Below are 12,195 nucleotides of genomic sequence, written 5' to 3' on the forward strand. Positions count from 1 at the left end.
ACTACTGTTACTCAAACGTTTGTTGCAATGTAGACACTGCTTGGCTACAAAGCCTCAAAAGCACATAGGCTGAGAAATAGTTCCCTCTAGTTCAAATGTAAACGCACACTCAATGTTCGATTTATTTCCTTCTTTTTTATATTGTTAATGGAACGGCTAAAGGTAATGAGGCAGGGTGAAGAAGCAGGTGAAGAAAGAGGCATAAGGAAAGACCACAGCTAGAACTAAAGTGGATATATCCAGTTACACTTTGTATCCAGCCTCCAGGACTCCCCCCCCCACATCACCTTGTTAACAGGAGCGAGCTGTGTTCGGACGGACCCAGCATGGAGTCGTGTACTGTCACCAAATCTCCCTGGGGACCTCTCCCTGCGACTGTCTAGCACCCTGCCGGGTGACTTCTCTCTGTCCAGTGGTCGGGCAGGAGACTTGTCTCGTCTGAATTCAGTGCGGCCCTCCCGGTACCTATGCGGGGTGCTGGGCTCACGATGCAGACCATCGTGGCTGCCAGGGCCCGAGGACAAACGCTTGGAGATGTGCTCTGTGTAGGTGGGTGGGCCTCGCTTGCTGGGGCTGCTGTATTAAGCACAGCAGAGAGCAACGTGTCTTTCAGCATTATCAGGAAAATCAAGTCTCTTAAAAGGTAAGGACATTTCCTATTTGAACAGCAGGTGGCACTGTTGGCTCAGCCAAAAGCAAAAACAAAGCAAAACAAAAAAACACCTTCCCACCTGTGGAATTGAACTGAAATGTGTTTTGAGGCCTTGTTTTTGTGAGTGTTTTGGAGGTGTTCAAGTGCTTTTAATCTCTCCTACACAGTATAATTATGTTTTGTTTTTTTTCGTCTCAAATTAAACCAAAAAGATCAAACATGAAGGTGAGAACTGACCCTCGGCTGGAGCCGGTTCTCTGCAGCTCTCCAGACTCTCTGATCAAACTTCCCTTGCAGCAGATAACCCGTAGTTTGTTCTGGTAGGAGGAGGCCAAGTAAATGGCACCAGAGGAGATTGCTGGGCCCAGGTAGCGAGGGTTAGGGATGTCCAGGTGGGCCAGCACTGTAGGACTAGGACGAAGGACATTGATGTGGGTGATACAGCTAACAGCCAATGGCAATGTTTACAAGTGTTTAGTACAACATAGCTGGTTTGTCTCACCCCAGTGCGGTGTGTCCCTGAACCTCGATGACGTCCAGGGAATTGAAGTAGGTGACAAACAGGTAGGGTTCTCTGTAAGCTGCACCAGAGGAGAGTAAACATTGCACGTGTTAATATTGAAGGGTGAATCTCTCACTGCTGTAGTAATGCAGAATTAGGTTTAGTCACCGAAGGACAGAGGCAGACGGCTCCACTTAATTTCATCAGGGCGGCTTCTACGTCCGTACATGTCCACAAACACTCCGAACTCTGTCACATAATAAAATGCAATCATCATTCATCTTACTTATACTTTCTATACAAGTATGGATTTTATGTTTTTAGTATTTGATTAACACGTCAAATAAACTTTTGTTTCAATACAGGTGGTTTTTGCCTTACAGTGATGCTCCGTGCTATAGTAACGGCACCTTATCCACTACAATGACAGCACTTTACTGTTTTCTGTTGGAAGGCCAAAATATAGAAACCCACCATGGAAACACAGCAGGTATTCCTCTTTCTGCATGCCGCTGGCCACCTGCATGATGGCGATGGGGAAACTGTGGGACGAAGCTGCAAACACTGCTGAAGCCAGTGACACGTCGTTCTTATCCAAGAACTCTGTAACAGAGGAGCTGCTTTAAACACTGTTTCTATTTAACGGTGCACGCTGACCAAGCAAACATAATCTTGCTTCATTAGACAGCTCCCTGATGCCTGAGGGGACAATATTGTCTTATATTGTTGAAGAAGACAATATTGTCAGGCGGCACTAAAGTATTATCCTGTGATTACCTGGTTCCTGATGTATGATGCTGGGTTCCAAAGGGGCCAGTAAAGACAAAACTATTCTCCCCAGCAGACAAAATGATTGGCTCTCTGTAAGAACCCATTGTGCAGTCATACTGGAGCTAACGTTTCTATGTACTGTTGGTGGATTAGACAAACCCACAACTGCTGCTTAGCTTTTTTTTTTAAATGAAAGCAAACAAATATGACAAGTCCCTTACCCTCAAGCACAAACTGCTTCATTTCGATCTCGTAGAACTTGTTGGTGCCAATGATGATGCTGTAGCTGGTCAGATGGATGCAGCTGCAGGGCTCCAGGGTTTCAATTTCCTGTCAAATTTAGGATTTGGTGAAGATTAAAAGATGCCACAAAGAAATCTTATTCTCTTTAGTATAAAAAACATCCCAGTATCGGCTATGCAATCCTGACACTTAAGGTATCAGGTATCAAGAAACATATTGCCTTTATTTTTCGCATTTGTCTCTTTTTTATTACAACACAGCAAAACTCTAATCATTAACATTATTTTCATACTGACCTTGCGAATGCAGTATTTGTTGAGATTGTCATTGTAGCGCAGAATGGTTATCTTGTTAGGCATCGCAGCACATATACAAGGACTGTTGTCTATCTGTAAAGAGATCATGTGTTACTTCCTAAAATTATTTTGCAGTGATTTTTTTTTTTCAGGAAACACATCTCCTTTTTCTGAAGTTTTACAGAGGAGAATACCTACTCTCCCAGCAGCAAACAGATGGCAGCCCTTCACTGTCTCAAAGATGTAGGGAGCCAGATCAGACTGGTTAGGCAGGTGGGACTGGGCCAAAGACTGCTTGACTCTCTTAATCTCCACCAAACACAATGCCCTCTCGTCTCCTGCAGCACACAAAGACAGATGATACACAGCACGTTATCCAGGGCAAGAGGACAAATTACTTCTATGTCATCAAGCTGCCCCGTGTCCTACAAGTTTCACCAAAACGATGAGAATGTCAGTGTGGCCTCTTAATGACAGCAATTATTAACAGTATTGTTTCAATTGTGCTGATTACTTATAGCACTGTGGCAGCTGGCGACAGCAGGGGATAATGGATTTCGAATGAATTTAGCTAAAAGACCCAACTCTTACTGCTCTCGGAACACTTATCTATTTAAAACGGCAAATCTGGACATCTCACCAACGATCATCAGCAGCTTCTCCTGCTCTTTGATGATGTGGATCTGAAAGACTGATCCCAAACCGGGGATGTGAGTCAGGGAGTTCTTGATAACGTTCAGGGCATAAAGACCCTCTTCAGAGCCCACCAGCACGATCTGTAGCACAGCATAAAAACATAACCATAATTATTCTGGTGAGATCCCAAACAGGAGCAGTTATGTGGCAAACCTTGGCAGGGAAGCCCCAAGCATCTGCTCTGTGCTCCACATTCCTCCATTAATTAAGATCATTCTAGTTTTGTGGAAAACTGCTATAGTGGATAAATGTTTTTTCTGGATGACTGAAATACATGGAAACAACTGGTAAATTATGTTATAGCATATGGTGTATAGCAGTACCTGATCTGTGAGAGGGAGGGTGCAGTTAATATCCAGCCTATCATCTCCCTCCAGCTTCAGTAGAGAGTTTCCTAGTAGCTTCTGTAAGATTAGAGAAAAGTGTGGGGTCAGTTGCATCACAAGCTCAACATGACCTCGGTTAGGGGGGTGGTGGGGAATGGTGGCAGGGGGCAGCAAAGGAGCAGGACAAAAAGGGCCGGGCAGCTACAGGACTGTGTGCAGGATAACAGTGTCAGAGGTGGGATCAAGGCACAAGTCAGTCTCAAGTATTCCCTGTGCACTTCAGTCTGAACACAGGCTTTAGGATATTGCAATGTCTCAGTGATGAAGCTGGTAAACCACACAAGCATTACTAGGTCTGGGTATCGGTCTTTGATACTTTTATAGTACTAACAGAGATGCTATAATCCTATCAAGTATTGAAAAATGCCTTATAATTTAAGTTTTATTGGTAAGCAGGACAGTTTGAGCATTTCACATATGCGACTAAAAATGAAAGAATGTGAATGTAAAAGAGTTTGGGCAGCTGTTTTTTTTTAGCACTTGAAGAAAGCAGTGAGAAAGATTAGCCAATCTGAAAACATAGTGTTTATGTTAATGATGCAGTCTGTCTTCTGTGACTGTGAGGCTGAGGGCAGAGCTGAGCTCCACACAGACTGGAGAGCTGCACGACTAGAGGATGAACAAGTGGTGAGCTGCAGGAGGAGAGACAGAGCCCAGCTGAGCTTCTATGCTCATGCAATATAAGCTCTGCAACTAACAAGCCAATAAAAGTAGTTTAATAAAACCCCTGTTAAACAAGCGCAAACATGCAGAAAAGGGATAGTTTCAACTTTTTCGTGGTCTCTCATCTAACATTGCTCTGTGTTAACATAGAAAGCTGCTCAGCAGCGAATTACATCAGAGAGAAGGGGACAGATGATCAGTGAGTGATAGTGACTGATTTCTTATTTCTTCATTCTTTAAACTTTACCCAGTTTAGAAATTATTTGTCATGCAGTTACTAAACTAAACCAGTCTAATCCAACAGTCCTACACTAAACCCTCCTTTATGAAGGAGAAACCCTTTCACAGAAAAATGTCAAGGAGCAGAAAAATTATACTAAAAACAAAGACACAATGTCATTTTCTGTCAAAACGGATTCATAAAGTTGGTATTGAAAAAGTATCCGCCAGGAACCAGTATTGAAGCCAAAGTAGCAGTACGCACATATTGAAAGAATTTTACCGATGCCCAGACCAGACCACTACTGCTTTTAAGTTTGTCGTGATGAAGTCATTATTACCAGTATAACAAGCAGTGTCACCTGTACAGCACTTGTGACTCTGTCTTGACTGAAGACATCACCATTTGCACTCTGGTTTAGCAGTTGTTTTTAGAGAATATTACAATATTATCAATTTCGTTTAACCGCATTAAGTTTAGTGTCATGAAGTTTAGTGTCATTAAGTACCTCAGTCTTGACTGACTGAATGTAATTTACCAACAAAAAAACAACAGCAACAGGAGGCATCATTCACAAAAATTACTTAAATGAGTTTTAAATATGCTGTATCCCAGATCCTTAAAACTAAATGTTAATGACTTGAGTCCCAGTCCCAAGTGTGTGCAGAGGGAGAACTGAGTAAAAATACAGACGAGTACACAAGCAGGTAGAGACCCCCAGTCTGATTCCTGGGCAGCTGAGGAGGGTCAACCCAAAGACGATTAAACATCTTGATGATTTGTGTACTGTGGTTCTAAATTATTTAACGAGAGGGAAGAATACTTGAGCAACATTCAAACTAGTACTTCAACACACAGAGTTTGTACAAGACGTGAGGAGAGTGAGAGTGAGCAGTGGTTGCAGCAGGTGAGGTGAGAGCAGGAGGGGGAGGAGGGGATGAACAACCAACAAAATGATAGAGACATGCACTACTTCTCATGAAAGATATGCAAGTTTGTGTGTGCGTGTGTCGCGATGTCTTGTGTCTATATCTTGGTAACTGTTTACCTGGACCAGAGGAGACAGAACCATTTGTCTTTTGGACACAGCAGCCTATGTGTACAATGAAACCCAATGGAATGGGCAGAATAGAGCAAATCAATAAAACATGCCCATATATTGGACACACAATGAGGCGTGATGACAAAGCAACACACAGGAGTGAGAAAGACAAAGAGAGGGGAGAAAGAGAAGAGGAGAGAAGAAGTTGACAATTAACGACACATGTAAGTGAAACTGGCGGTTTTTCATTAAACTCTAAACCTCAATCTTGTCTTAAAAAATGAACAAGTCTCTTCCTCAGTTATACAATGTGTTTACAACTACAGGCGCAGACAAGACAGTTATCTGTGAATGTGGTCGTAACAGTTGGCGATGGTTCAGACGATAAGGATGCAGAGAGCCAACTCCCGAGTTGCCCCTCGCCTGCTCTGGGGATACTCACTGCATCGGCCTCAGCCTTCTCCCGTGAGGCTCGCCCCCCGGCTACCACAGACTCCATGACAGCCACCCAGCGCTGCTTGTCTGGGAAACTCGGAGCCATGAAATAAATGGCTTGTCCAGGCCAGCAGGGGGTGTGACAACGGGACTCCAGCTTCAGGACATACGGAACATCTGACACAAAAGGAATAGAGTGAAGCTATGACTGCACAATTCTTCTGTTCATTTAATGATTTCTGGATAATGACCCCTAAGGGTTAGGGTTTTCAAAATCAACTTTGACATGAATTAAAAGACATGACAATATATTTTGTAATAAATTCAACGTAATTCTAGGACACGACAGATCAAGTTTAAAGAAGGATTTTTTTTCTAACAGAACTTAAAGACCAGCACACTTTTTGTCTACCTGACTTGGCAGTGTTTGGTAACTCCGATGCTCCGACTGCTCCATGAACCACCACCTCGCCGTCTGACAGACAAAGGTCAAACTCCTCCAGGGGCTTCACTGACTCTGAGTTAAATACACACAGAGAACTGTTGTGTATCTAGTAGTAGTACTTGGCAGCTTTAGTAGAATCTGTATTAAATATTCAGGCAGGCATAAAAAGAAAAACAACCTTCTCTGGGCTCGATCTCATAGACTGAAATTTTGGTCCCATCCAGGACAACATATTTCCTCTCCCAGCCTTGGCCTCGCTTCCCATTCCTGCAAACACAAATGCATCATTACAAAGTACAAGAACTGAAACTGAACACTAAACACCTACTGAAATTATCTTTGCCTTTTATAACCAACGCCTTTGTTTAAACTGGTTTAAGTACCAGATGGGTGGAATTTGCCAGACAGAAAATAATAAAAAGCGCCTAAGAGGGTTTGTGTTCAGTAACATCAGGCCTTATCAGTGGGAGGAGGTGATGGAGCATCACAGGGAGAGAGCACACAAGAGGAACTTTATTGCACAACACAAATAAACTAACGGTGTTAAAGACATGACGAATGTGTTAGTAAGGTGTTGGGCAGCACAGGCCTCCGGAATGGCATCAGCGCTGCTTGTGATAAGATTTTAAACTCTTTAGAACATATGATCAACCATTCAGTGATTCTTTGTGCACTGTATAGAACCATCTACACTTGTTCAAAGGTTCTACCTTTATTTTGTCAGCCATTCATATGGGTAAACCAAGACACAGCACACCATCATGTGTTACTATGCTATGCATGTTTTTAGACAACTTAATGGATTTGTTGATAACGATTAATGAAGTGGACTCTAGTAAATCCATTCGTTGGAACATAAAATCCCAAACAAACAATCCCAACACTGTGTTTGTAGCCAACCTGGGCTGTTTCATCCAGCCCTCCAGGTGCATGTGCCCGCTGGCTTCTTTTAGCTGCTGGCCTGGGGAAGTGCCTTTGTCCCGACACAGGCCCTCAGACAGATGCAGTGAACAGTCGCTGGACATGCCACAAGTGGCTGGAAGGCAGGGGGAGCATTTTGGGTGGCACAAAGCGTGACACTCTGAAGAAGAAAAACAGTGTTAAAGAGAAAGGAAATGCTACACATGGTTCTGGCTGCTGCCTGCATTCAACTGTCCCATCCTGTAGCACAAAAAGAAACGGGATCTTAGCAAAGATTAGAAGGAACAAAAATACAAAAATTCTATCTAATGTCATAATTTTAAGAAGCATTAACAGTATTTCACCCCAGCAAAGCCATACAAACAAAAACTTTTTGGTTATACTTTAGAAATGAAGTTGTTCATATAAGTTTTTAAAAAAACTTCAAATATTCAAAAAATATTCAAATAGGCCAGGTCAGGCTCAAACATGTACCATTCATACATACAATTTGAGTTTTGATCTAATAACCACACGTGTAACTCACCAAGACAGGTAGCAGCTTGGCGACCAAAGTGCACAGTATCCAGACACACTGTACACTTGGCAGCTCTCATGTTGAGTCCTACTGTGAAGCGATGAGGGGTGTTGTGGTGCACCACCCTCTCTCTCTCCCTTTCTCTGTCTCTCTGACTGTCCTTCAAACGGCGGCTATACTCTGTGCACAGTCAGGAAACACAGTGAGGGCAGACAGCTCCAACATGTCTTACTGTGTCAGGCACATCCATCACTCCAATACGTGACATGCCGCAACAGTTATGAAATCAGTTGAACAAAAGAAAGTCTCCAAAAGAACTGTAAGATGTTTAGCAAAATGCATAAGCAAGTAAACTCTGAAGACAAAAATGCTTAAAAAAAGAATATTGATTTCATCAATCCCTTTGCTTGTGCCCACTCACTGCTGCTTTTTAAAGGCATTATCCAGTCAAAATTCTGTTTCCCTTTTGCATGCCCAGTATCTTGGTTTCTGTACAACATTTGGTCTCCTGTGGTACATTTGGACATGATGTACTAGTCATAACACGTAAACATAAATATTCACTTTTGGATAATGACCTGTTATCTGCACAGTCATGGCCAAAAATATCTGCACCTGTGCAATTCTCTCAGAAAATTATTCCATTTGCACATTTTTTGGTATTTGTTCATTTTTTTTCTTTGCACTGGAACAACACAAATAACAGAGAAGAAAAGTTAAACTTAATTTCAAAATTGTAAGAAATAATTACTTTTCAAGCATGTGATGCTCCCGTAATTTAATTTAGACACACCTGTGACAAGTAACAGGTGTGTGCAATATACTAATCACACTTGCAAACAGTTAAATTGGAGAAAAGTTGACTCAACCTTTGTTTTGAAAATAGAAGTGTAAAGAGGCGTCTGTGGATTTGAGAGAAAAAGATGTGGTAAACATGGAAAATCTCAAGGCTACAAGTCCATCTCCAGAGATCTTGACACTGTGGCCAGTGTCACTGTCCAGCAAGACAATGACCTGAAACACACTTCAAAAATCGGTTCCAGAAATGGTTCCCAACAAAGCACTGGAGAGTTCTTAAATGTCCAGCAATGAGTCACGATCTGAATCCCATAGAACACCTGTGCAGAGATCTTAAGCAGTTGGGAGAAGGCATCCTTCAAATCTGAATGACCCGAAACAGTTTGCAAAAGAAAAGTGGTCGAAAATTCCAATAGAGAGGTGTAAGAAACTCAGTCATGGTTACAGGATGTGATTGATTTCAGTTATTTTTACTAAATTTTAAGTTAAGGGTTCCAATACTTTTGTCAAGTGCATTTTTTGGATTCTGTGTGAAACTGTATCAGATTTGACTGTTCTTTTTTTGTGTGTTCCAATCCAAAAAACAAAACAAAAAAATAAACGTGAATACCAAAAGCAACAATTTTCTGAGAGAAGGGTTGCATTTTCTGACAGAATTGCACAGGGGCCGATATTTTTGGCCAGGACTGTATATTCATAAAAGCAAACAACTCCGTAAATAAAATGTACATCTTTTCTTAAATAATTTCTTAGTCTTTCCTTACCATAACAACAAATGTTCTAAAACAACAATAATGATACTGTATTGCTGTTTTAATATTCACGTCTACTTTAACTCTTAAACTTTTATGTTCTCCCTTTTTTTGGACTTCTTACTTCTGGGAACAAAAAATACTAGTGACATAAGATTAGGACAGTGATCATCCAGTCTCTACTGTGTAAGCTCGACTCTTCTGTAAGAAATACAGTGACTGAATAATACCTTTAGTCTTTTTTAGAGTGTGGGTTTTTTGTGCACTGCACATCTCTGTTAGTGTATGATGTTAAGTTTAGTTGGGATTATAGTGAGTTAAAGAGCAGAGCAGAGAGTTCTGCAAATCAGAGGATAAGCTTCAGCAACCAAGATACAGTATAATGCTTCAGATTTCTAAAGCTGTGCACTGAAGAGGAAATATACTTGTCTCAGCCTCACCTGACCAGCCTGGTGGGTTTTGACCTTTTTCATAAAAGTGCAGAGCTTTTAAAATCTGGCTTTTAACGATGTGGATGAGACAAAAGGAGAAGAGAGATAAGAGACCAAACTTCAGAAACCATGAGTTTGGACAACTTACTTTCAAAAGTGACCCTCCTTCTCTCTGAAAGGTGTGTGAAAGAGAAAGGATAGTAAGAGCTCCAGAAACGATCCTTCATGAGTGAGATGTGTGACTGTGTACTGTATGTGCATATTATTATGTATTATATGCTTACAGGAAAGGGGGTCAAGTATGAATGCATGTTTCCTTTAAAAAGAAAAAGTTGCACTTCAGTAAACAATATCACTTCACTTACCCTCAGGAGTTGCTGTCTCCTTCCTGCGTCCAGAATTAGAGGGGGGCAGGTTGGTGGGCCCCTGCTGATGCTCAGGAGACTTCACCATGGCAGACATAATCATCTGCTGCCGTGCTGTGGCTGGGTTTGTTGAGTTACTGTGATCTTTATACTGGAGCGCTGCATTTGAAATAATCGATGGCGTATTTTTAATTATTTATATATTTTTTATGATACAGAGTAAAGTTCTTTTTTCTGATGTTCAAAAAGGTTAGGCTTCTGATAAAATGTACGTTGTGATGAATTGGACAGTGTAAACTGCTGACCTTCCTCTCTCAGAGATCGCAACTCTGCCCTCATTTTCTGAAGAGCATCTTCCAGCTCAGTACAACGAGCACGCTCTTTGTCCAGGGCTGTCTTCATATCGCTGTACTGCAGAGGCACCGGCTGGATGGGGGGCACAGGGGAAACCTGGCCTTGGCCCTGACCCTGAGCCTGGGCCTGAGCAGCCATGGCCGCCAACAGGTCCTCCCGACGACGCCCAAACAGACCCTGAGACACACACAGAAGCAACCGTGCACATATTAACGACATGTAACAAGAGTTAAGAATTAAAAATCTAGATTGCATTTAACTTTTATTGGCAGGAACTTGTGTACCCTCCTTTCTTGTGAGTTCTTGTGGGAATTAATTTTTCCTGATTTACCCAAACCTTCCAGCCTCATGACAAATTGTATACCAATCTAGTTATACATAAAATCCCCTCTGACCTTTTTCTTCTTGGAGCCACCATGGGCCTGGGCCTGGAGGAAGTCTATGAGCTTGGTCTGCTGGGTGATGGTGCCCTCCATTTTCACCTTCTCATGGGAGTACACAGCCTGCAGGTGGAGCTAAGTGAACATCACTACTGCCATGAATTTCTCCTCAAGTACTTCAATTCACACAGAGAGTGACAGAGGGACAGAACTAAGGGAGGAGGAGGGTGTATGTTTTGTGGTAAAACAATGTGTGGAGTGCATTTATGTATGTGTTTATGAGACTTTCATTGTTAAGACAAACGGACAGAACAGGGGGTGAAACAAGACGGCAAATGACAGAAAGATGTGCTCTCAGTCCAGCATGTACACATGTGCCTGCAGTGACTGGAAACTCATATTCTCTAAGTATGTGTTTTTCTTTTCTGCATACATACATTGTGATAGGTGTACATGTATTTGTGTGTCGCAGCACCTGGATGTTCTCCAGCTGGTATTCCAAGTCAGTCCTCTCAGTTTTCAGCAGGTCAGTTTGGTCCAGAGCGTCCTGTAGCCCTTGGGTCAGACGGAAGATGTGGGTCTTCTGGGCATCCATCTGCTGCTGCAGCTTTTCTTGCTATGGAGGTAAAACAGTTGTTACATCACCATCTGGAGTGGACCCTGTGACTTTGCCACTTGTGCTTCTTGGAATTGATTGCTTCCAATGATAGCACAAGCTATGCCTTGCAGCATGTTTTAACAATTGTTACTGATATGAGTTTATAAAAAAAAATGAGTCACTTTTTTCTTGCCAGTGATTTGTAGCAAAGCAATAAATCATATTATCAAACAAACAGCCATACAGCAGTAATCACAATGAAAATTTGAAATGTATACCGAGTGCATAATGAAAAATAGTAGAGAGCAGTGGAATCCCAGAATATACCTCATCCAGCAGTCTCTGCTTCAGATCCCGCTCACTCTCCAGCTTTTGCTGCAAACTGTGAGCATTCATCTCCAGCATGGCATGCTTCTTTTCCAGATCATTCAACTAAGAAAGTGAAATCAGAAACAGTGTGCTGTAACAGCTGCTAACCAGAAAAAGTAACGTGCTTTTTAAACAGTGTGCTAATGCTTACAGTGTCTGCAAGGCTCTCGGCTTTGAGTTTTTGGTCTTTGAGGGCCTGCTGCAGGGCCAGGATCTCAGCTTTGTGCTCCTTGACTGCCTGTTCCACAGCCTGGCGAGACTCAGAGCTGCGCTGCTCTGCACGCAGCCTACAACATTCAGCAAATCACTTTTAATGCAATAAAATTTTTCTTTTATTAAATCCAGTTTCTTGTAACGTG

At 42.2% G+C, this 12,195-nt stretch overlaps 1 protein-coding gene across 14 annotated transcripts in view; it reads right to left on the minus strand.

Annotated features, from left to right (window-relative positions):
- Positions 1 to 12,195, minus strand: part of LOC137135678 (citron Rho-interacting kinase) — a 41,275-nt gene that overhangs the window by 2,112 nt on the left and 26,968 nt on the right. For 4 of the 14 annotated variants that reach the window (XM_067520099.1, XM_067520108.1, XM_067520106.1 and 1 more), the window contains 23 exons: positions 11,988 to 12,123; positions 11,795 to 11,899; positions 11,345 to 11,485; positions 10,885 to 11,004; positions 10,441 to 10,666; positions 10,136 to 10,294; positions 9,919 to 9,942; positions 7,799 to 7,969; positions 7,252 to 7,432; positions 6,530 to 6,618; positions 6,319 to 6,423; positions 5,914 to 6,083; positions 5,478 to 5,522; positions 3,484 to 3,564; positions 3,105 to 3,240; positions 2,663 to 2,802; positions 2,465 to 2,557; positions 2,147 to 2,255; positions 1,629 to 1,757; positions 1,323 to 1,403; positions 1,155 to 1,233; positions 890 to 1,063; positions 288 to 576 (listed from right to left, as the gene is read on the minus strand). In XM_067520099.1, coding sequence (XP_067376200.1) covers positions 288 to 576; positions 890 to 1,063; positions 1,155 to 1,233; positions 1,323 to 1,403; positions 1,629 to 1,757; positions 2,147 to 2,255; positions 2,465 to 2,557; positions 2,663 to 2,802; positions 3,105 to 3,240; positions 3,484 to 3,564; positions 5,478 to 5,522; positions 5,914 to 6,083; positions 6,319 to 6,423; positions 6,530 to 6,618; positions 7,252 to 7,432; positions 7,799 to 7,969; positions 9,919 to 9,942; positions 10,136 to 10,294; positions 10,441 to 10,666; positions 10,885 to 11,004; positions 11,345 to 11,485; positions 11,795 to 11,899; positions 11,988 to 12,123 — 2,983 coding nt within the window. The remainder of the gene's footprint in view (positions 1 to 287; positions 577 to 889; positions 1,064 to 1,154; positions 1,234 to 1,322; positions 1,404 to 1,628; positions 1,758 to 2,146; positions 2,256 to 2,464; positions 2,558 to 2,662; positions 2,803 to 3,104; positions 3,241 to 3,483; positions 3,565 to 5,477; positions 5,523 to 5,913; positions 6,084 to 6,318; positions 6,424 to 6,529; positions 6,619 to 7,251; positions 7,433 to 7,798; positions 7,970 to 9,918; positions 9,943 to 10,135; positions 10,295 to 10,440; positions 10,667 to 10,884; positions 11,005 to 11,344; positions 11,486 to 11,794; positions 11,900 to 11,987; positions 12,124 to 12,195) is intronic. The other 10 variants (XM_067520101.1, XM_067520102.1, XM_067520104.1 and 7 more) reach the window with 7 other exon arrangements.

Source organism: Channa argus, chromosome 11 (genome assembly GCF_033026475.1).
Source record: "Channa argus isolate prfri chromosome 11, Channa argus male v1.0, whole genome shotgun sequence".
Lineage (NCBI taxonomy): Eukaryota > Metazoa > Chordata > Actinopteri > Anabantiformes > Channidae > Channa > Channa argus.